The sequence below is a fragment of the Sarcophilus harrisii genome, chromosome 6, assembly GCF_902635505.1.
Source record: "Sarcophilus harrisii chromosome 6, mSarHar1.11, whole genome shotgun sequence".
NCBI lineage: Eukaryota > Metazoa > Chordata > Mammalia > Dasyuromorphia > Dasyuridae > Sarcophilus > Sarcophilus harrisii.
In genome coordinates, this window is record NC_045431.1 from 237,904,753 (window position 1) to 237,926,969 (window position 22,217).

Below are 22,217 nucleotides of genomic sequence, written 5' to 3' on the forward strand. Positions count from 1 at the left end.
ATCAATAGGTGACCATCTTAAGAGCACTAACAGCACTGTGATAGCTTTGCTCAATCAAATCCCTATTCTCCGATATAGCCCTAAGGGGAGGTGGCATCTCAGCTCCTGAGGAAGATCTGGGGACGACCCTTTATTAAAGTGCCATTGGCGCAGAGCTCTGCCTCAGTTTCTTTTTTAATGTATATGGGATACTTTTACTCTCCATGTAACTATCCTGATGTGACATTTTTTTCTCTCAGGTTAATAAAGTAAAAAAAAAAAAAAAAAAAAAGCAAACAGGTAATTAATAAGAAAGCCACTTGGAGCTCGGACTCATTAGGAAAACTTGGAAGGGGAAAGACCCTGCAACATTTCTTCCCCCTGCACATGCCGGCAGATGGATTGATGAGTGATCGTCTCCTGTCTTGGGTGGGGCTTTCCCCAGCTGCCTTTTTAATAAGCAAAAAGGTTAAAAGTTGATCTGGAGTAGAAGAAACAGCATCGTCCTGTGGTAGCATTTAGCCTCAGGGACAATAAAAAGGGCTGACATTTACAGAGTACTTAAATATTTTACAGTTATTAGCTCCTTTGATCCCCAAATCACTCGGAAGGTGCTACGAACCCCACTGTACAGATGAGAAAACTGAGGCAGAGAGCGGCTGACTTGCTCAGGGTCATACAGATGTTAAATGTGTGAGGCTGAATTTGAATTCAGGTCTAGCTCTTGAGCTATCAAGCTGCCTCCATTGAGTCCTGATGGTTAATATATGTCTGCAGGCCCAATAAAGCCCCGGCCAGTTTGTGTTCAATTGTGAAAAGGCCAGCAAAGCATCAGAAGAGTATGCGCCCCCCCCCCCCCCCCCCCCCCCCCCCCCCCCCCCCCCCCCCCGGTGACTGGCTCCTGTGTCTCCGTTTAGAATCCAGAGCACAGGGGTATGGCAGATCAGGACCCCAGGAATGTCCCCAAAGCCCCCACCCCTTGGCTCTGCTCCTGAGAAGCAGCTTCGGAGAAGGGACCGTCCCAGGCTGTAGTCAAAGGCCAGCCCCCACCCTGTGCCTGCCCCCAGAGGGAGCTTGACCCCCCTTCCCCCCTCCCACCCGGCTCTTGTCGCTCCCAGATTTGACTCCTTGTGCCAGCAGGTGATGGGCAGCATTAACCATGGCTCATTCTGCGGGTGTTTTATTGGCAGTGGAAAAGGCTTCAGTACTTTATTGAAAGAAAGCAATAAATAATACTGTGATAAAAATAGTTCAAAAGTAGGCTGTACATACTTTGTTACATAATTGGAAAGTTCACAAAAGATTAATAGAAAAACAACAGTAACAATGAGTTATACAAGTACATTAAAAGCAGAAACAAATAGGAAAAGGACATGCTATATATATATGCACATATGTATATATTTATATCTGGATCTAGCTATATATATATATATACATATACACATACATATATATATAGTTTGCATAATAAATAATGCACCATGATCTACACCAGTTTCTCCTTGGCTTTTTAATGTGCCATTTCCAAAAGTAAAAGGTACATTCTCTACAATCTGAAATGTAATGGCTGTAACCATTCAAAGCTCAACAACGTGTCCGGACGCAGACTTGAAACAAGTTGACCAACAAATGCTGAGAGACTGACGAGTGAGCAGGTAAGGCCTGGCTTGAAGGTGGCGCTGCATCCTGGCAGGGGCGGGCCTTGAGACTGCAGTGCGGGTTGTGATTGGTCCTCTAAGAAATTGCATCAGAGCCTCTCAACCAATGGCGTCGGGAGGAAAGCACTTCTTTGTGGGCTGGGGGTGGAGATGGGGGGGGGGGGGGCCACCTGGCCCTGGACCCCTCCCCTGAGCCCTTTTCCTGGCTGAGAGAAGTCTTTTCTGTTCATGGCTTATATGCGGTCATTGGAGACAAGTTATCCACTGACCAGTGAAAGAGAGAGTTCCAAAAGCATCCTGAGTCAATTTTGTCTAGAACGCCTCCAGAGTGTTCTCGTGTTTCTCAGTTCAAATTTTAGTAGAGAAGATGATAATTAAAATAGGAAATTTCAAATCAGTCCATGCTACAGAATGAAAAATTTCTTTTTGGAAAAAGATCAGCTGGGATCAGTAATTAAATCACACACCATAACTGCTTGCAATGAAAAGTCTGATTGTTTCAAAACGGTCGCAGTGGTCTGCTTTTTGAAGCATCAGCTTCCAAATATGATTGATAATGCCTACTCCGTGGTCATAGGGCACTTTTTACAAATGCAGTAAAATCCTCATTCGGTCAGATTTATTATTAAAAAAAATTAAAACAATGATAATTACAATAACTGCATAATTTACAAAAAAAACCCTATTCGCTCATAGGATTTATACTTACAAGCATTACAGTACATTCAGTTGACTAACAAATTAAGTATAAGAACCTCATGGATTGATTGGAAAAGATATTTATAATCTGGATACACATGAAAAAGTAAGTAACCGTATAAATGAAGTCACATAAGTTTACATAAATATAAGAAACATTTAAATCTAAAATATTTTCTCTATGGTATTCATGAATTTTTTTACTAATTAAAAACTCTGTAATAAAATATCTCATTGTCCATATAACAAGTATTAACAGATTAAAGATCCACTCAATTCTAAAGTGTGGTCTTGGCTGAGTTCAGAACGATGCATAATCATCTGTAGAAGTAGTGTGGGTAAACTAGGAGGAAAAAAAAAAGCACATGGAAATGAGTGGCTATCAGCCAAAGGTCAGTGAAGAAGACATTGAAAAGCCTAAATCCCAACCCACGCTACCTTCTTTAAAGAATTAATTAGCCGAGCAAAACCCACGTTTTTTTAATTACAGGAAGAAATGTCCCTAAACAAAGTTACTGAAGCATGTTTCAAAGTCAGACGCCGAGACCGTACAAAACCGAGCCGACCTCGCTTGGAAACTTTTCAACAGCAAGTGCCCAAGAAAAGAGACTCAAGCCTCACAAGGGTCAAAGGGGAGAATCCCTTTGAAGAAGAGATTTCTCCCCTCCTGAGACCCAAAGGCTCAGGATTTGGTCCCACAAAACCCAAACAATGGAAAGTGGCCACAAGCCAACAATCCCTGGCTTTGTGTTTCGAGTGCCCGATGCCATGTTTCAATGACCCTCCTCCTCCTTCTTAACTGGATTGCCTCATGGCCTGACTCCAAAATCCAGGGATGAACCTGCTATGAAGCTTTAAGTCAAATCTGTACCAGAAAGAATGCAAATTATATCAGTGAGAAGACTCGGGCTTATTGGTGGAATTTAGATTTCAAATGAATATAACTGAAAATGGCCCATTTACCATTTGCATTTGTCACCTGGGAATCTAATTAAAGCTCTGTTCCTAGGAAGAAATATGTTAGATTAGCAGCTCACTGCTCCAAATGAATTAGCCTCTTCCAGTCTTAGGGAAAAGCTGGTGGTGTAAATTGTAAATAAGAACCATCCCTGCCAGAGGAAACCTCACCTTTCCCGTTCGGACACTGAAAAGAGGAGAGGTAAGGCAGCCACGACACGGTGGCGTGTGGGGCGCTCACTCGGCCAAGTCTGACAATATCGGGTAAAATTCTCGAATTACTCTAGTCCCCGACTCCCGAGCAGCTGGGAGTGAAAAGTGACCTTAGTACCTCTCCAGTACAAAAGGATGTAAAATATTTTTTAAAATGAAATGAATGAGACTTGGAGAATTATGGTGCAGTGGGCATTCCTTTTATACCACAGAAGCAGGGAAGGCTAGGATAACAAAAAGCCTACTGAGTGCTAACATCATATGTAGGGCCAGCTAACCCATGCTGCTCAAGCTCAGGTCTTCTGAAGCAACAAGGAAGGATCCTTGTCTCTGTCTCTCTCTTTTTATCCAGAGAAAAAGGCCAAGGACACTCGGCCATGGGAAACCAAGTCCCAAAGGGCTGGTATCCACTGGGCACTTTGCGGGCGCCATGCTCTCTCTACTCACCAATAGAAGGCTTTAACAGGAATAAGTCCTTACGGTCGCAGAATCCAACCTCTGGCTTCCTGACACACTGCCTGTTTCAAGAGCGCAGAAGGAAAGCGTGCAGAACACAGCATGCAGTTAGTTTTTAAAACCACACGAGTGAGAACAATCACCAACATTTTGAGGCAGCGGCCGTACCTTTCCCCAGTGGTGGGTGGGAGGGGAATCTCTCTGGAGAGGTATGGGAATGAATGACAGCTGGACACTGGCCCCAGGGGTCTCTAAGGGGCCTACCCCCACCCCAGGAAGCAACGGGAGAGGAGGACCACGGGAAATCTCTTTCCATCTCTCCGTCTGCTATGTCTGAATCAACTGTCAACCAGCGATGAACAATCCCTCGGAGTGTCAGATAAATAGAGAAGAAGGTGCCTCAGGAGACAGGTACAACACACCCAGATGAGGGAGACGAAAGATACAAAAGACATCAAAAATGGCAGCAGCTTTTAAAAACTGCTGTTGATATTATAAATCGATGGGAATACTTGAAGTCAGGGTGTTTCTCTTTTTCCTACTCTCCAGGTGTCCAATTTGGCACAAATAAGCTAATTGCTAGATATGATCACACAACACAGCAGTTCTGGAAAGGCACAGGATAATCACAAGCATACTTGAAAATGGACCGATGCCCAATTGGGAAGAGAGCTACAAAAGCTCATTGAGGAAAATAGCCTTAAAAACAAAATTGAGCAAATTAAAGCTACTGATTTTATGAGAAATCAAGATACAATAAAGCAAAACCAAAAAAAGGAAAAAAAAGTGAAATATCTCACTGGAAAAACAAACTGACCTGGAAAACAGATTCAGGAGTGATAATTTTAAAATGATTGGTCTATCTGAAAGTCACGATCAAAAAAAGAGCCTGGAAATCATCTTTCAAGAAATTATCAAGGAAAACTGTCCTGACTTTCTAGAACCAGAGGGTAAAATAGAAATTCAAAGTATCTACCTCCTGAAAGAGATCCCAAAATGAAAATTCCCAGGAATATTACAGCCAAATTCCAGAACATAATATTCCTGGGAATTGTTTCTTTTTGGATGCTTTCAGTATTTCCCCAGGTCAAGGGGAAAATAGTGCAAGCATCCAGAAAGAAACAATTCAAGTATAGTGGAGCCACAGTCAAGATAGTAGAAGATTTAGCAGTTTCTACATTAAAGGACGGGAGGGCTTAGAATATCGTATTTCAGAGAGCAACAGAGCTAGGATTATAACCAAGAATCATCTACCCAGCAAAACTAAGTGTAATCCTTCAGAGGAAAAGGTCATCATGCAATGGAATGGAGGATTTTCAAGCATTTGGGATAAAAAGACCAGAGCTGAATGAAAAATTTGACTTTCAAATACAGGACATTATGTATTTGAAGTACATTCATGATTAAAAAAAAGACCAAAGCTGAATAAAAAAAATGATTTTCAAATACAGGACTTTGAAGTACATTCTGAATGTGGGGGATAAGACCTCCAGGAGCCATCCATGCTTCAAGGACACCAAGACACTTCCTTTCCCAGAATACACAGCTATCCTGAAAAATGCTCTAGAACACTCAGAGGTGACAAGAATTGGGGTGCAAAGGGTGTTCTCTCCATTTGTAGAGTTTTTTCCTTTTGTTTTGAAAGCTGGGCAGAATCTGTATCAATCTTTAGGCCACATGCAATTAAAACAAATGGATGAGGGTCATCTTCTGACCCTCAAAGTGCCCAAGAAAGAGTTTGACCTGTTATTTTCTTCAAAGAATGATGGAGGAGATATGAGTAACCTAAATTTAGAAATTGGCCCTTCTGAAGTAGATAAAATTATATGACGAGGAAAGCTAAGGTTGTAGATAATCCTGAAAGTTGGACCTTTATTAGAAGAGCATCTTGAAAACAATCTTGTGTCAGCTCCTCTATAACCCCTCCGACACCATCTATCAAGGAGTGACAGACCCTTTGTCTACAGATTAACTATAAAGATGAAGAGGAGCTCAGATCTGTGTTGGTGGATAAAGACGCAACCAAAGCAATCAGAAACGCTGAAGGCCTGAAGCCCACAGTCCCACAGATATACCGGCCACCAACGGTGGTCAGGGTCCCTCTCAGAAGATGGAAGCACCAGAGCCAGTAGTGAGGAGCAGGGATTGGTCTCAGGAGGCCTGGAAAAAGTTGGCTGGCCCCAACTGTGCTGGCGCGTACAGAAAACAGAGACAACAAGTACTCTTGAAGAAACGCTCCAAGGGCAAGGGAATTTCAAGGCAACACATGCACCGGGAACACAAAGGTTTTAAAACTGATTAATTAGGCGAGTTTAGATAATTAAACAACTTACATTCCAACCACAACAGAACTCCAAGCAGGCTCTGAGAAGAGAGAAAGGAGCACCTACCGTCCATTTGCATTTTCTTTGGCTGCATAGAGGGTGAAGACATAGACGAGGTGACCCTGAAATTTGCAGGGAGGGTCTCTGCCGATCCAGCAGCTAAACCTCGAATGTCCTTCGGTCTAAACTTTTTTCTCCACGAAGGGGCTCTTCGAAAGCTTTTATCATCATCCTGGAAAGTCAAGAAGCCGGTAAAAATCCCAGAGAAAGCTGGGTCAAACCTTTGCAGGCATTTTACTTCTATCTAGGCCAGGCCCCACAGATGCCCCATTTGGTCACTGTCTGAGCACAATCATTCTTGAGGTTGCATGAACCTAATGTCCATCTCTGCACCCCAGGGTGCTCTCTTGGCCTGAGGGGCTAATGCCTGGCTGGCAAGAGACCCCCCCCCCCCCAGCTTTCCTCAATGAATTGGCGCAGATGGCAGCCAGAGGGGATCCCAGGGGCTTGTGGGATAGCCAGCCCTGCATGCAAACACAGACTCCTCCAAAAATCCCAGGAGGGCCTGTGCAGAGTGGGGGCGACAAGGCCGGCCCAGGAAGGCCTAAGCCCTTCATTATAGCTAAGGAATGAAACAGACATAATAAGTTTAGGTAACATTCCATCAAGGTTCTCAACATTTTTTGGTAACCTTTGGTCACATCCTGTCCCAACCTTCATCTTCTGGGTCTGAAAACAATAATATTAATGATCTAGCATTGAAAATTTTTGCCTTGTTAACCTGCCCCACCCATCGCCTGGCTAAGTGGGTTGTTTGAGGGTTGGGTGCAGCAGCCAAAGCCAGACCCAATATTTCAGGCTAAACTACAAGGGGACATTTATGCTCTGGCTGACTTTCTACCCAGGATGGCATTCTGGGTTGTCCCAAGTGATTCCTGTACTTCCTCCGGGGGAGAGTTCGGGGGCCTTGGGGAGTGTGTGCCAGATCAAGAATGTGAAACAAGCAAAATCTCCCAAATCTCTTTCAGTTTCAAGCGGAGAAAATGTCAGAATTTAAAAAGGGAAAAAAAGATCTTGTGTAAGTGAAAAAGTTAAGATATTCAAACGTCTCGTTAATTGTGAAATCTGCAAAAACAGGGACAAGGTGCTCAGTCACAAATCCATACGCCCAGTTGATGGAAAGGAGATACAGATGCTCCCTCCCCAGTAACTGATGCCCCGATGTCAAATAATCCCCTCAGGACCTTCCACCTCAGAAACCGAGTTCAAAACCCACTGAAAGCATCTCATGTGTTTAGGCCCAAAACTTACTTCCTCAAACCTTCTCTCAGTGCCCATAACTAGAAGGTTATTGAACTCTCTTTCTAAGACAGCACGAGCCTAAGGGAAAAAACAGACAAAACAAAACAAATGGAGTTTCCGTTAATCTTTGAGAATCTTTAAGGGACTGCTGGCTTCTTTTCTGAAAGCTCTAAATATGTTAAACCACAACCATATTCCTAAGGCAATCTCCCCGCAGAAACAAGATCAAAGCAGGCGGCTGTAGGCAATCCATTTTCTGACAGTCTTCACTAAATCCTTTCTTCTGGTCAGCATTACATGCAGCCCTTAAATCATGGATTGTCTCCCAAGAGGTCCCTGGGGGGCGAGGGCACACACCATGATGGCTCAGGGGAAGTCTATGAGTGAGCCGAGGAAGGCAAGGAAGGCAGGTGATTCTGAGCCTTGAGACTCTGCCCTGGTCTCTATGGGTGGAGGATGCCACGGAATCCAGGGCAGCACAGGCCGGGCAGCCAGGGGAGAGAAGGGCCATTGTCCCAGGGGACCCAGTCACAGGAGAATGAGAAGTAACAGAAGGTGCAAAGGAGAGCTCTCCTTGCAATGGCTCCGGCGGCCACAGGGGGGAGCAGAGGGCCAGGGCTGGAGAAGGGTGGGACTAAGTCCCGGCTTGGGTGACTGAGTGACCCGGGGCCTGCACAGGGACAGGGAAAGGAGCCAGCTTCACCTGTGTGTTCTGGGTGGGGATCTGCAGCAGAAGGGCCAGAGCATTGAAGTCAAAGGTCTCGTCTAGGGCCACCAGAGCACCATGGACGCCACTTTCCACGAGGTTGTTGGCGTACTCTTTGAGGCCGATGGACAAGATCCAGCGGATCACGCGGTCGTTGCTCCAGACAAGGACCTCTAAAGAGGGAAAGGAAGAGCTGGTCACACAAGCAGGGGACTAGGCTGGACCTGGCTGCCCCCATCCTCTGGCCGTGAGCAAAGGACTGTTCTCGGACTCTCCCAAGTCTGGTTATCAGCCTGATCTAGCCTAGGGCCTTCATGTCTGTGAGAAGGAGCCTGAGGCGGGGAGCAGTGAATGGGAAGGTTAAGGTGGATCCTGGCAGCACCTGCTGAGAGGTTCAAAGGCAAGCAGAGGTCCAGACTCCCCCATGTCGCCCAAGCAGCAAAAAGCAGAAACGAGACACACCAAGTGCAGGCCTACTGAGTGCAGGGCCCGCGTTCATGTCTGCACGATAAAGCCTCTCGTCCACAAGCACTGCCAGGACCATCGGCAGCACCAGGACCTTACAGGGAAGGGAGGTGAGGATGAAATGCTGACCTGGCCACAAGGGCCACAGGGAAAGGGTCAGCCCTGACTGGTGCTGGTTCTGCCTCTACCCCACAGGCCCACCAGGACGGCCAAGACTGCAAGCAAGAATACAGCACGAACCTTTGATCTCATTCTGACTTTCTTCTCTTCTCCTTTCCAGTTCCTTCCGATCATAATTTAGTTTTCGCAAACACATGATTCCACACTGGAAGCTGTTTCTGTTTGGAAAAGGGAAACACTCAGGGGCAGCCACGGGCAGGGACTTCTGCCGCCGCAGTCCTGCTTCCTGCAGATCCACTTACCGGTGAAAACTGTCCACCATCTTGAGCTGTCCTCGAAGGTCTTTCTTGGTCAGATGGTCGAGCATCCGGGCATCCACGAGACACTCCATGAAGTAACTTCGATACTGAGGAAGCCCCAGGCTGGGGAGCCACTCGTTGCCAATCCACTCATGATTCATGTCACCATAGGCTAGTGTCTGCTTGATAAAAGATGTCAAAAGTTACTGAGGAAGAGTCAACGTACCAAATAAGTTAAATTCATGGCTGTCAAACTGCCTTTCGATTTTGAAGAGCTAAGAGTGGGTCGCTGCGGACCCTTCTATTTACATCATATATCATTACACCTACATCCAAAGGATGAACTAGTTCCGCACCTAAGGACATTTTACTCAGACGGCAATTATCAATTAGATATATTTGTATATAGACATATATATGGGTTTTCTCTAACATCTGGATATTTCTGAGGCAATTCTGTGACTGAAAACATAAACCTCCCTTTGCAGAATCACAACAGAAAACAGTTACAATCCCTGCGTCTCACTGACTATCAAACAACACAAAGAAAAGTCATGACTCATGAACAACTTGACATGATTGGCCAAACCTAAGTTTTTAAATGCGTGATTTGGGGGTGGGAATGGGGGGGTAAGGGGAGATAGGTCCATCAGATGTCTACGGCAGATATAAAGTGGAAATCTTTCTTGTGGCAGTCAAGGGCTCATGTGAGTGGAAATCTGCAAGCATATACTCTGTATGCTCTGCTACAATAACAGATTCAATACAGACACAATAACAATATCAGGAGGCCGGTGCAAAAACCTTGCCTCAGACACTTAAGTTCATGTAAGAATATGTCTGTTCCAGCCCTGAAGCCCTGAGTTCAAATCTGGCTTCAGACTTTTATCACTTCCTAGCTGTGTGACTCTGGGCAAAGTCACAACCCCCATTGCCTCAGCAAAAAAAAGAATAAGTCTGTTCACATGCACAAGTTACATAATAGAGCCTCAGTTTAGTCATCTGTAAAATGGAGACAATGCTCCTTCACAGGGTTGATGTGAAGAAAGTGCTCTGCAAGCTTAAAGCCTTCTCTCTGTGCAGTTATTAATGCATACTGGGTAGATGCAGGAGGCCCAAATGGTTCAGGCCAGGAGCGACCGATGGCAGGACACTAACAAGCAAGCTCAAATTCTCAAGGAAGCAGATTTTCGCCAAGCTACAAGTAGGCAGGCGTGTCAGGTGGCTCTCTGAAGTACTGTTCTTCAGTTGTCTCTCTAAGGGACCCCAAAACACCAGGTGCACACAAAGACCAGAGGACTGGATTCTTTCTAGTTGACCATTTCGTACCCAAACTGAGCCAAAAAGCTGGGCCTCCCAAATGGCAAAGGGCTAGGGAGAATAAATGCCAGTTTTATCTAATCTTCTGACAGTGGACACACAACTATGACAAATTTCATTCTGAACCTGATAAAACCAGGGGGACAATCACAGGCCCTCAAGCACTGACCCCAAATCTGTGCTCAAAGATGGCCAGCCTCAAACGGAGGCTGGGTTTGTTGGCTAGGAACCTCCCCAAAGAAAATGGACTTGAAGGATGAATGCCAGTGCTACCCTGCAGCAGGTGGTCACAGATAGCCTCGGGTGGGGCGACCGGCCTCCTGGAGGACCCCGAGTGGCCAATGGCTATCGCCGTTTGCTGCAGGAGATTCTGTATTCCAAAGCCACTATCAGCAGAGAGTGGATGAGCTTTCTTGCACCTCTACTTCTAGGAGAAAGCCACTCATAAAACCTTTCCAAGTGGCAGGTGAGCAAACTCCTGGCAGGAGGACTTCCTATGAGGGAAAGAAAAATACTACCAAGTGGCTTTCAAAAGTAGTGATGTGAAGTGGAAAGAACACTGGCCTTAAAGCCAAAAAATAAAGCCCTAACTCTCACTTGCTTCATGGAAGATACAAACAGTTCCTGCCCTCAAGGAACTTACATTCTACACAGGAGCCATACAAGATTTATATAAAGTACATGGGAGGGAAGACGCTAGCACTTGGAAGGTCTGGGAAAGGCCTTGGGCCAAAGGTGGGTCTGGAAGGAAGCCAGGAAACCACAGGGCCTTCCAGGTATCAGTGCAAAGGTTCAAAGAAGGAGGCGCATGTCAGCCTTAGGTTTTGAGAAAGCCAATCTGGCAGGGTGGATTAACAGGGGAGAAGTCAACTCCAAGAATGACTAAACTCTCTGACCTTCAAAATGCAGACAACTAAAGCTGCATCTTCACACCAGAGCTAGCAGGGAGCAGAGAGCTGTGTGTGGGCTTTTAAGCGCTCAAACATGAAACCTATGTCAAAGGCTGACAGCCAATCCTAGTTATTCCTCCTCACTTGCCTCTTCTATAACAAAGGAGGTTACCATAAATCAAGTTTTGTGACTCTAAGCTATGTTTATGAGAAAATGAAATTCAAATGTTGGCTGAATTTAATTTCCTGTGGTGAAAAATGAGCCTGAAATAGAAGCCTTAATGAAACTCTATTTGTACTAAATGATCGTTATCGGTTGAAAAGAACTTGCTGAGTTCAATGTTCACCCGGACCAAGATGAATCTGTTTGGGTGAAGATGAGAGATCATTTGGGAATTTCCTAACAAGATTACTCCACAACCGGTCAGATGTGATCCAAATGACCGAAGATATAAAATGGGGCTAAATCACTAAGGATTCCAAGCTAGGACCTGTTTGGACATAGAGAAGGATCAAGAAATCCAAGTCAGCTGCGTGAAGGAAAAGGTCAATCTTCTAATTACAAAATCAAAACCTGCTTTTTACTCTGGCTACAACTATGCAGCTTCTGAAGAGCCCGAGGTCCTTAGCCTTAAATAACAGTTCTGTACCAGAAACCAAAGCCATCTTCTCAGGGGCAACGGCACGAGACAAGAGGCCCAACTACCTGCTTTGCAGACACTCCCCGGGACCTTTCCATCTAATCTACAGCAGAACCTTCATTTGGACCATGTCCTCCTGTGGGAAGTGAGGTCCAGGGGCAAGTACTGAGATGTTAAACTTGCTGTTGCAGCCATTCCTAGCAGTGAGACCTGAGGATGAGCTTGCTCTTCCAGAGTCCCTGCTGTGAAAGGCTGGGCCCAGCTGCCTCCACAGTGGGTCTGTCCCCCAGAGGTTTCCTCCTGCTCATTAACCCTTGCATGAGCTTCCACAGAGATGGGTTCCACACCCCTGGCTGAAGCTTGCTAACCCTGCACAGAGCCCAGGTTTCCGGAGTCAGAGGCCCTGGTAAGCTGACCATGTCCTATCCTCACCGAGCACACTCTAGGTCCCCTAGTACCTTACCCCTTCCATGGACCAATTTTGCAGCCTCCATATTGGTCTCCCTCTCGTACGTCCACCCCACACCAATCCCTCCCCTTCATGGCTGCCAAAGTTTGATATTACTAAAGTGCAGCTCTGATCCTGTTGCCCACTGCCCCACTGAGGAAACTCTGCCCACCAGGTGACTTCCCATTGGGACTCCAAGCAATCTGTCCAGGCAGTTTTGTCCCTTCTCTGCACTCTCCATTGCCGCCAAGCTAGACCAACCACAATGCCCCAGCTTTTGTGCCTCTCCCATTCCCCTGCACACGCTCTCCCCTCCACATCTGAGGATGTGGAGGATCCTCCCATGTCAGGGTCCTGTCCCACACCAGACATGGCCTGTCATTTTCCCAAGTCCAGGTGTCACCTTTAAGAACACCTAAGCTGCTTGTGGAGCTCTGGCAGGTGCGCTGGGTCTTTGTCTTTGCAGACCATGGAGTCTTCTCCAAAGCCGGGTCTTACTAAACAAGCTGTAAGACTGCTACGAGATGTTCAGAGACAAGGGCATCTTGACCTTTCACAGTAGGAGGACCCTCTGAAGGAGGAACAGGGACCAACACTGCTTCCATTTCTGATCTCGGGGATCATCAAACCCAACCCAGTGATACAGATGAGTAAACAAGAGGCTCAAATTCGCCCCTTTAGGGGCCCTGACTCCCTGCTCAATGTCATTTCCCTTCAATCCAGAAAGGAAGCGCTGATGTCAGCTCAATGAGACAAGGTGTTTCTGCAGCTTGACACTTCCCTGGTTTGTGTCTTTACTAGGGTCTAGAGGAGAATCCCCTTCTACCTTCCCCTCACAGAGCATACAAAGTATATGCCTATAACCTAAAAAACCCCCAATAACAATAATAGTGAAACAAGGACCTTCCCCGCCACCAAAGAACAATAACTTCAGGAGATGTCTAAGCCTCAGGCCCTTTTCTGAAACAGAGATGGCGTTTTATATATAAACTCATGTCAATCACAAATTTCCATCAAAATTACCCCTGTAAGATTTTAAGAATTGTCCATGAGGCATTCACTACTCTTTTACCCAAAGGGTGAAAACCTCTAGACAATTCTGATCGATTAGCAAACGGTTTTTAAGCGATTAGAGAAAAGCACAAGCTTCCCAGTATTCCCTGCTTTGGGGGAAAGTAAACATAATGAGAAACAAATCAGAGAAAGTCTCCAACCTGAGCCCAGCTTCCCTCCTCATCGTCCTGATGTTACATGGTTAAAAAAGCAAAAGAAGACAACGGTTAGTAGTGGTAAGTTCATAAAACAAGCCAGTAAATGCTGTAGGACACATGCAACTTCATGGTGAGCAAACTAAGTTCAAGGACAAAGACAAAAGCATCATGAAACAGCCATGCAAATCTACTGGTATTCTTTATGCAATCAAGAGCAGGGCCCTTTTTTCATGTCGTACACCTCTAGAGAAAGAAAAAGGAAGGAGAGAGGGAAGGAGAGATGGAAAGAAAGGAGAGAGGGAAGAAAGGAAGGAGGGATGGAGGAAAGAAGGAGAAAAGGAGGGAAATAAGGAGGGAGGGAGAAATTAGCAAGAAATTAGTAAATAGATTAAGATTCTCTGAGAGGAGCTAAATTAAAGTTACATTCCTAATTTCAGGATACTAAAAATTTAAACCATATCAATGTTGATTCTGATTTTGACCAATTAATTAATACCTAAAAGGAATAATTATTTTCACTAATTCTACACCAGTTTTGTGGGCAACAAAAAGAAGCGCACAAATCAAACAACGAGGGGGTATGTGGACTGACCGTTTGTGGCGTTGCTGTCAGGTTTTCCATTTCTTCATGTGTTAACCAGACATTCCCCGTGGTCTGACATGACCCCAGTGAGAATAAGTCCCATCCCAGGAAAGGAGAGCAGTAACAAAGAGGAAAGGGTGGGTTGCAGAACATGAGCAACAGGGACATCCAAGGCTTTGGGAGCTTGAGCTGCATCAGCAGTGATGGTGCTAAGCTGGAGCATCTGCTTTCTGAGGACACCTGGCCGAGCTACTTTGGCAATAAAAGGCAGGAAAGCCTCAGGCCCCAAGAGCACTTCAGGCCTTCAAAAATTAAACACCAACAGTCTTCTCTTTTTAAAGAGGAATTGTATTAAACAGGTAAGGACTGAGGATTTTATCTAAATAAAGGTTTTTCTTTTTGGCAAAAGATGATTATACAGCTGAATTTAAGACCAGGCAGCTGCTATTCATTATGCAAATACATTCTGAAATGTATTAGGTAAACAAAAAATACCAACTCTTTACACTGTAAAATAAAAGGAAATTCATTTTCTGTTTTTTAGATTTAACATTATAATCCTGTGTCCTGCAATGATTAAAATTAATTGTGGATAACATGGAACCAAAACTGATAAAATAAAAGCTAATTTACTTCTAAAAGTATACAATCAATTTTTTAAAAAAGATCTCAAAGAATAACAGATAAATATAAGTAATTTTCTTTTTGAAAGTTGAAAGAAGGTTCAAGATGTTATCTGGCACAAAGAGACATCGATGTGAACTATTATAATTGTTTTAAGAATAAGATCATGGGACAGCTAGTTGGTGCAGTGGATAGAGTACCAACCCTGAAGTCAGGAGGACTTGAGTTCAAATCTGGCTTCAGACACTTAACACTTCTTAGCTGTATGACCCTGGGCAAATCACTTGACCCCAAGTGCCTCAGCAAAAAAAGAATAAAATTATTATTCTCTCCTTAGGAAAATATATATATATATATTTATTTATTTATAATAAGTTCGAATAGTAAAATCTATTAAATTTCACTGGATGGTCTTAAATTCCAATTAGTAAAGGAGAAACAAATCAGGTTTGGGAGGACATAGCTATATCTATGCCATCAAATTTCTCTTTTTCAGGGGCAGTTTTCAGAGGCTTTGACTTAATTTTTATAACAAGCTAACATGCAAACATACGATTGCCTGGAAATTTATTTCTAATTTTGTAGGTAATCAGAATGTTATTCCACCCAAGCTTTGCACACAGACACTTTTACAAAGTTTCTTTAAATCCATTTGACACTTAGTAAGAGGCTACTAGGATAATCAAAATACAAACCTTGCATTTCTTATTAATTACCATTAGCCCTACACATCTGCTTGCTCAGATGAAAGTGGAAAGTATGACTTTAATGAGGCTCTTCTTGACCACTAGCTCTTACCGTTCGTGACGTGGGTGGGGCAGATGGACTTGTCAAGGACATGATTTCTTGAATAGCCAGCCTCAACTTCAACCTATGTAAAGGATTACTGATTCCAATTTCACGCTGTATCTCGGTATCGGACAGGGCAGACATGATGGCCCCACTTTTCACATTTGCTCGGCAAGCAGCCACGTACCACGCGGGCATCCCGACCCACAGCTGGAGGAAGAGAGAAAGCAAAACTGAGTATCCATTTCTACACTACACTACACCATGTACTACAAGCATTCCAGAAAAGCCTCTTTCTAGAGTTTTCAGAAATGTCATTACCTCGAGCCATACAACCACAGTTGGCCCATCCCACTGAGCAAAAGGCAGGCCTTGTCTTCGAGCTTCCTCAAGCAGTTCATGCCTAAAAAAAATTAGAACAAAATAAGAATCTATATACACTTGTAAAATATTAGGAAAGTGCTTTCCAAATATTTTTCAACACGGTCTCTGTATAAAAATTATACTTGGTTCTCCTGACTAATTCCACACAAATTGACAATACAGTCAACATAGGACTTTGTATCATATTAACATAACTTTGTGGGGATCATAAAAAATGACTGAACAATAGAAATTCTGGCAACCTCTTCCCCCCCCCCAAAAAGTTCCCTCTTGATTTATAAACTACTAATTATTATATAAATTACTAATAATTTTTAAATGTCTCCAAAAGACAAATAAAATGATCAAAGGTTATAAACAGGTAATTTGCAAAGGAAAAAAAAAAATCACTATTAAAACACATGGAAAAAATCCTCCAGATTGCTAGTAATTAAATACAAATTAAAACAGCTCTGTAGTACACATTGATCATTTTAGACAGGTCCAATTGGTCAAACAAGAAAGCCTGGGAGGCCTTAATACACTATTGATAGAGTTGTGAGAAGGGAATCTAGCTATTGTGGAAAGCAATTTAAAATCCCCTCTTCCCTGAACCCTGAAAGAAGCTACTAATAGGTCTGTAGCCCAAAGCAATTTTTAAAAAGAGAGTGAAAAGGAACCAGAAAACAAAAATGTTTACAGCAGCTTTTTTTGTTATAGCAAAGAACTGGAAAGCAAAAAGGTGTCTGTCAAACAGGGAAAGAACAAACAATTAATGGAAATATTATTGGACCATAAGAAATGCTAAAAGGGAGGCAGCCGGATGGCGCACTGGCCCTAAGTTGGGACTACCTAAATTCAAATCCAAACTCAGATATTTAACACTTATTAGGCTGTGTGGCCCTGGGCAAGTCACTTAATCCCAGCTGCCTCACAAAAGAGAACAACCCTCCCCCACTCTCGCCCACCAGCACCAACACCACCACCACCACCACCACCACCACCACCACCAAAAAAAAAAAAAACAGGAAAAAATGCTGAAAGGGATGGTCCCAGAGAAATCTGAGGAAACCTTAATTGACATCTAGTAAACTAAACAGAACCAGGAGAAAAATGAATACAAAAAAAAAAATTCTAAAACATTCTAAAAAACAAGAAAATTCCTGAAAACTCCCAGGAAGATTTGACCCAAATTCTTGGGCTCTCAAGTTCAGGAAAATATCTTTCAAGCAAACAAGAAAAAACAATTCAAGTATCATGGAGACAGTCAGGATAACACAAGATTTAGAATCTTCTACGTTAAAGGAGGAGAGAGCTTGGAATGATATTTCTAAGGAAAGAAGCTAGTATGACAAACAAGAATCATTTCCCTAATAAAAGTGAGTAGAATCCTTTGGGGGGGAAATAGAGGACTCTCAAGTATTCTTGATGAAAAGACCAGAACGAACAGAAGTTTTGGCCTTCCAATAGAACACTCAAGAGAAGCAAAGAAAAGTAAACAGGAAAGGGATATCATAAGATTTAATAACGATAAACTGTTTACAATCCTCCATGAGAAGATGTATTTATAATTCATAAGAAATTACCCATTATTAGGGCAGTTAGAAGGAGTATATATAGATAGAAGGCACTGGTATGAATTGAATAGGAAGAGATAAAACAATAAAATTAAGAGATGAGAGGAATGTACTGGGAGAAAGGTGGAACAGAATGAGATATCTTACATAAAAAGAGGCACGAAAAAGCTTTTATAGTGAAGAGGAAGAGGGAGTGGGTGAGGAGGAATGAGTGAAAGTTACTCCCATCAGAATTGGCTCAAAAAAGGAATACCATATATATTCAATTATATATATTCAAAAACTATTTTACCCTACAAGACAGTAGAAAAGGAAAGGGATAAGAGAAGAGGGAGGGGAGGTAATCAGAAGCAAAATATATTTGAGGGCCAAAAGGAAAGAAGAGAGAAAATAGAATACATGGTGGAAGAAGAATAGGATGGAGAGAAAGAATAGGAGAAAGGCAAAAGTAACTGGGGAAAAAAATTGCAGCAAGTTTCTCTGGTAAAGGTCTCATTTCTCAAATATATAGAGAACAGAGTCAAATTTATAAAAATAAGAGTCATTCCCCCAACTGATAAATGATCAAAGGATATGAAGTTTTAAGATGAAGCAATCAAAGCTATCTATAGCCATATGAAAAAAATGCTCTAACACCACTGACTGAAGAAATGCAAATTAAAAACTATACTACCTCATACCTATTTTTATTGTATAATAGGACAGAAAAAGAAAATGAAAAATGGTGAAAAGGATGTGGGAAAAATGACATTAATGCACTGTTGGTGGACTTGTGACCTGATTCAACCATTCTGTAAAACAATTTGGAACTATGCCCAAAGAGCCATTAAAATTCTGCATACCCTTTGACCTAGCAATACCATTATTAGGTCTGTATAGCAAAAGAGATAAAAAAAAGGCAAATGGTGTGTGTATGTTTGTGTGAGAGAGAGAGAGAGAGAGAGAGAGAGAGAGAGAGAGAGAGAGAGAGAGAAAGATAGTGACAAAGAACTGGAAATTAAGGAGATGCTCATCAACTAGGGAATGACTGAACAAAGTGTCATGAGATTATGATGGAATTAAGTTGCACTATAAGAAATGATGGGCAGGATGCTCTCAGAAAAACTTGGAAAGACTAAATATGGGTTGATGCTAAGTGAACTGTACTATGTAGAAACAATAATATTGTAAGATGATCAGCTGTGAATGATTTAGTTATTTTCAGAAATACAATGATACAAGACAATTCTGAAGGACTTTTATGATGAAAAATGCTATATCCATACCCAAAGAAAGAACTGATGATGTCTGAATACAAATTTAAAGCATACTTTTAAAATCTTTTTCTTGAGGGCATTTTTTCTAGAAGGGGGTGGTGGTAAGAGGAGGCCTATGTTCCCCCACACACACATGATTACTATGAAAATGTTTTCCATGATTACACATTGCGTATATCCTATATGGAATTGTTTGCCTTCTTGATGGAGGGGAGGACAGAGAAAATGAGAGGAAGAAAGGGAATTTGGAATTCAAAGTTTCAATGAATTTTGAAAATTGTTTTTATATGTAAATAGGCAAAGAATAAAATAATAAAATTTTTCTTTAAGAAAAAAAGAAAAACTCAGACTTAAGAAAGATAGACATGATCACAGAAGTGTAAAAATGGCTTGATTCTTCAAATCAACATGGACTATGTTGATTTGTATTTCTTTCCACTGTGGGACTGATGGGAAGAAGATTCACATAAGAGAACAGAAGGAAAGATTGAAGGAAACACCAAGAAGCAGAACAGTTTGAAAGTTCCTTCTAGACATTCTTCTACCTTTAAAAAGAAAAGCCAACTGTCTACAACAGGGATTGTTCATTCCACAAAAGGTCCTTTGTGTGTTATATCTGATATAGAAAAATGCTAATTTTATTTGCTGTTAAATTCAAAATAAATAAAACTGGAAACATTTACAAATTAAAAGGCCATTCACATGCAATGTTTAGAAGAATCTGAGAGCCTCTTAAATAAAGATACAGAATTTTACAAAGTAAAGGAGAAAATATATGCCCAAAGTCTGGGGAAGAGGTTGGGATAAGACCCTTCAGAATCTTTGTTTATGGGCTCAGGGGCTTAACACTGAGGCCTGGCTGCTAATTTAGAAAATGTTATTATCTAAAATCCCAATGAAATATGCAGCTAAGGCGTGCCAAAGTGCACAGAGTGCTAAGCATGGAATCAGGAACACTTAAGTTCAAATCTGACCATTAACAGGCTGAGTAACCTGTTTGCCTCAGTTTCCTCATCTATAAAATGAGAAATTATATTCCTTGCCTTCCAGGGTTGTTATGAGAATTAAATGAGATATCTGTAAATCAATAACACAAAGCCTGAAACACAGTAGGTATTTAATAAAGGCCTGTTCCTTTCCCTTCCTTTCCCTATAAGCAAAACAACAAGTAGAAAAGGCAAGAGACAATTACTTCATCAGCTCTAAGAGGGGAGAACCAAGTATGTTCTAATATTCCTGATCAATAAATGAAAAGCTACTTCTTATCAGACCGTGATGACATCATCCTACGTAGTTGCCAAGCATGACCAACTTATGTGTCCACTCATAGGGAATGGGGGTAAGGGGATGGTTCATTAATGTTGTGGAAGACTATTGTGAAACCCCTTAAACTGGGAAATAAAATGAAATGTGTTCTAAAACATGTCAATTAAAAAATCAAAAGCCATCCTAGTAAGTTTGCAATGAATCAGCAATTCATCAAATGTGGGTGCTTCCTCCCTATTTGCTGCTACCCCATCTCTGATCCCACCCGAGGCAGAGGCCTTGCAGGCACACCCAGCACCACCAGGTCCAAATCCAAAGTCCATCCAGCTCGTCAGCCCCTGCTCTCCCTCCTGGCAGAGCCTTCAAACACCTACAACTACCTCCAAACCAAGAAGAAGAATAAGGAGGGACCTGAAGGGGAAGGGGGAAGAAGAGGGAGACAAGAAGGAATTGAGTTTTGTGGGATTTTTTAAAAACTTCAATTCAAAAGTTTCATCATAAAAGATAAAAAATGCATTTTAAAATAAACATACACATCACAAATACACAAACATGCTGTTAAAAAAAGACATGTCACGCTTCATTGGCATGGAAGTATCACTGGGAATGGAGTTATTTTAAGTAGATTTTAAAAATATATTCCATGTCAAAACTGGAACTATTTCCTTGGTAAATATAAATAAAAGGGTTTTTTTAGTGCTTAAAAGGAAAATTGAACACGTCTGACACCAAATCCAACACACAAGACCTACCAAAATACTTACCCTGATTTCACCCTAGAGGGCCCAGGGAAAAACAAAGAAAATCCCTGTTATGAACCCAGCATATAAAGTCATCAAGGTAGAGTTGATGTGGCTCACATTAAGTATGGGCCCTGTCAGAGGTCAGTGACCTAAAACCAGACTTCATTCACTCCCTCATTCATTCATTCTCCCTCTCCTGTGGCATTTACCTAACTGCTCAGGCACAAAGCTGGGCCCTGAAAAAATCCACAATGAGCCCCCACTAAACCTGTCTGAAAATGTTTGTCACCCTTTTACCCCGGAAGTGACAATACTTCTCAAAGATGTCTAAATTTGCCCAGTTTGGTCCGCACTTCACACTGCTTAGAATAATGTCATTCATTCCGCAAACATGTAGTGAGGGGCCCAACCTTATCATCCCCCGGCCCACATGCATATGCCCCTGGCGCCAGTGTGCTGTTGGCAGCCTCCTAGAGCATAACAGGAAGGGGAGGGAGCAGATTTTTATCAAATGAGGTGCCTTTTTTATACCGGCTTACCTAGCAATGCTACGTTAGAGCAGCACATCTGTACTAACCTCTGTATCATGACTTTGCTTAGAATTGTAATTATATTCCAAAGCACACATGGGATTTCAGGTGCTCCAACATGTCAAAACAACAGGCAATTTATTAAGTGATTCATAGCAAATAATCTCTAAATTCTATTCTGAATCATGTCTCCTTTATAAAAATTAATTTAAAAAAATACAACAGAGACCATGTGAAACTTTTTTTGGAGGGGCCAATTAACCATTTCCCTTTAGTTTTAGGCTTTTCTAAAACCCCACCTGGAATTTCTCTATCCAAGAGAAATCCATCTTCCTTCCTTTCACAAGGGAGGCAACAACTGGGTTTATCAGGTTCACTTCTGTTTTTTTCTTGGTCACATGAAGGTTTGGGACAGAGAAATGACTGGTGCATAATAATCACTAAAAAAAAAAAAAACTTTTTGATGCTAAAAATCTTTTTTTTTCTCCCTATAACAAATTAGATGAAAAGATGTACTTGATATATTTCATACCCTATAATAGGTAGTATAAAAAATATATGTGTATAGAATAAAATACCAAGTTAGAGTAAGTATTTCTACATGAGGTGCGAAGAAACAAAGTAATTAAGTTTTAATATTAGGTTTTAAATAATCAATGTATCAAAAACCAAGCATTTTAATGTGGGAAGTGCTCAGACATTAAAAAAAAAAATACAAAGTAAAAAATTTCCATGATTTCAAGTACCTTTTAGCTATTAAAATGATTTCTATGAAATTCCACTAGGTGGCACCTA

The 22,217-nt window shown here is 42.3% G+C and overlaps 1 protein-coding gene across 8 annotated transcripts in view; it reads right to left on the reverse strand.

Annotated features, from left to right (window-relative positions):
- Window positions 1-1,143: 1,143 nt before the first annotated feature.
- PPFIA1 (PTPRF interacting protein alpha 1) overlaps window positions 1,144-22,217 on the reverse strand; it is a 99,479-nt gene continuing 78,405 nt past the window's right edge. For 5 of the 8 annotated variants that reach the window (XM_031942634.1, XM_031942628.1, XM_031942632.1 and 2 more), the window contains 11 exons: window positions 16,009-16,090; window positions 15,697-15,897; window positions 14,284-14,346; window positions 13,695-13,721; window positions 9,185-9,360; window positions 9,003-9,100; window positions 8,295-8,470; window positions 7,601-7,669; window positions 6,356-6,521; window positions 3,957-4,027; window positions 1,144-2,682 (listed from right to left, as the gene is read on the reverse strand). In XM_031942634.1, the coding sequence (XP_031798494.1) occupies window positions 3,969-4,027; window positions 6,356-6,521; window positions 7,601-7,669; window positions 8,295-8,470; window positions 9,003-9,100; window positions 9,185-9,360; window positions 13,695-13,721; window positions 14,284-14,346; window positions 15,697-15,897; window positions 16,009-16,090 (1,117 nt within the window). In that variant the 3' untranslated portion in view covers window positions 1,144-2,682; window positions 3,957-3,968. Of the gene's footprint in view, window positions 2,683-3,956; window positions 4,028-6,355; window positions 6,522-7,600; window positions 7,670-8,294; window positions 8,471-9,002; window positions 9,101-9,184; window positions 9,364-13,694; window positions 13,722-14,283; window positions 14,347-15,696; window positions 15,898-16,008; window positions 16,091-22,217 lie in introns of all 8 variants that reach the window. The other 3 variants (XM_031942635.1, XM_031942631.1, XM_031942630.1) reach the window with 2 other exon arrangements.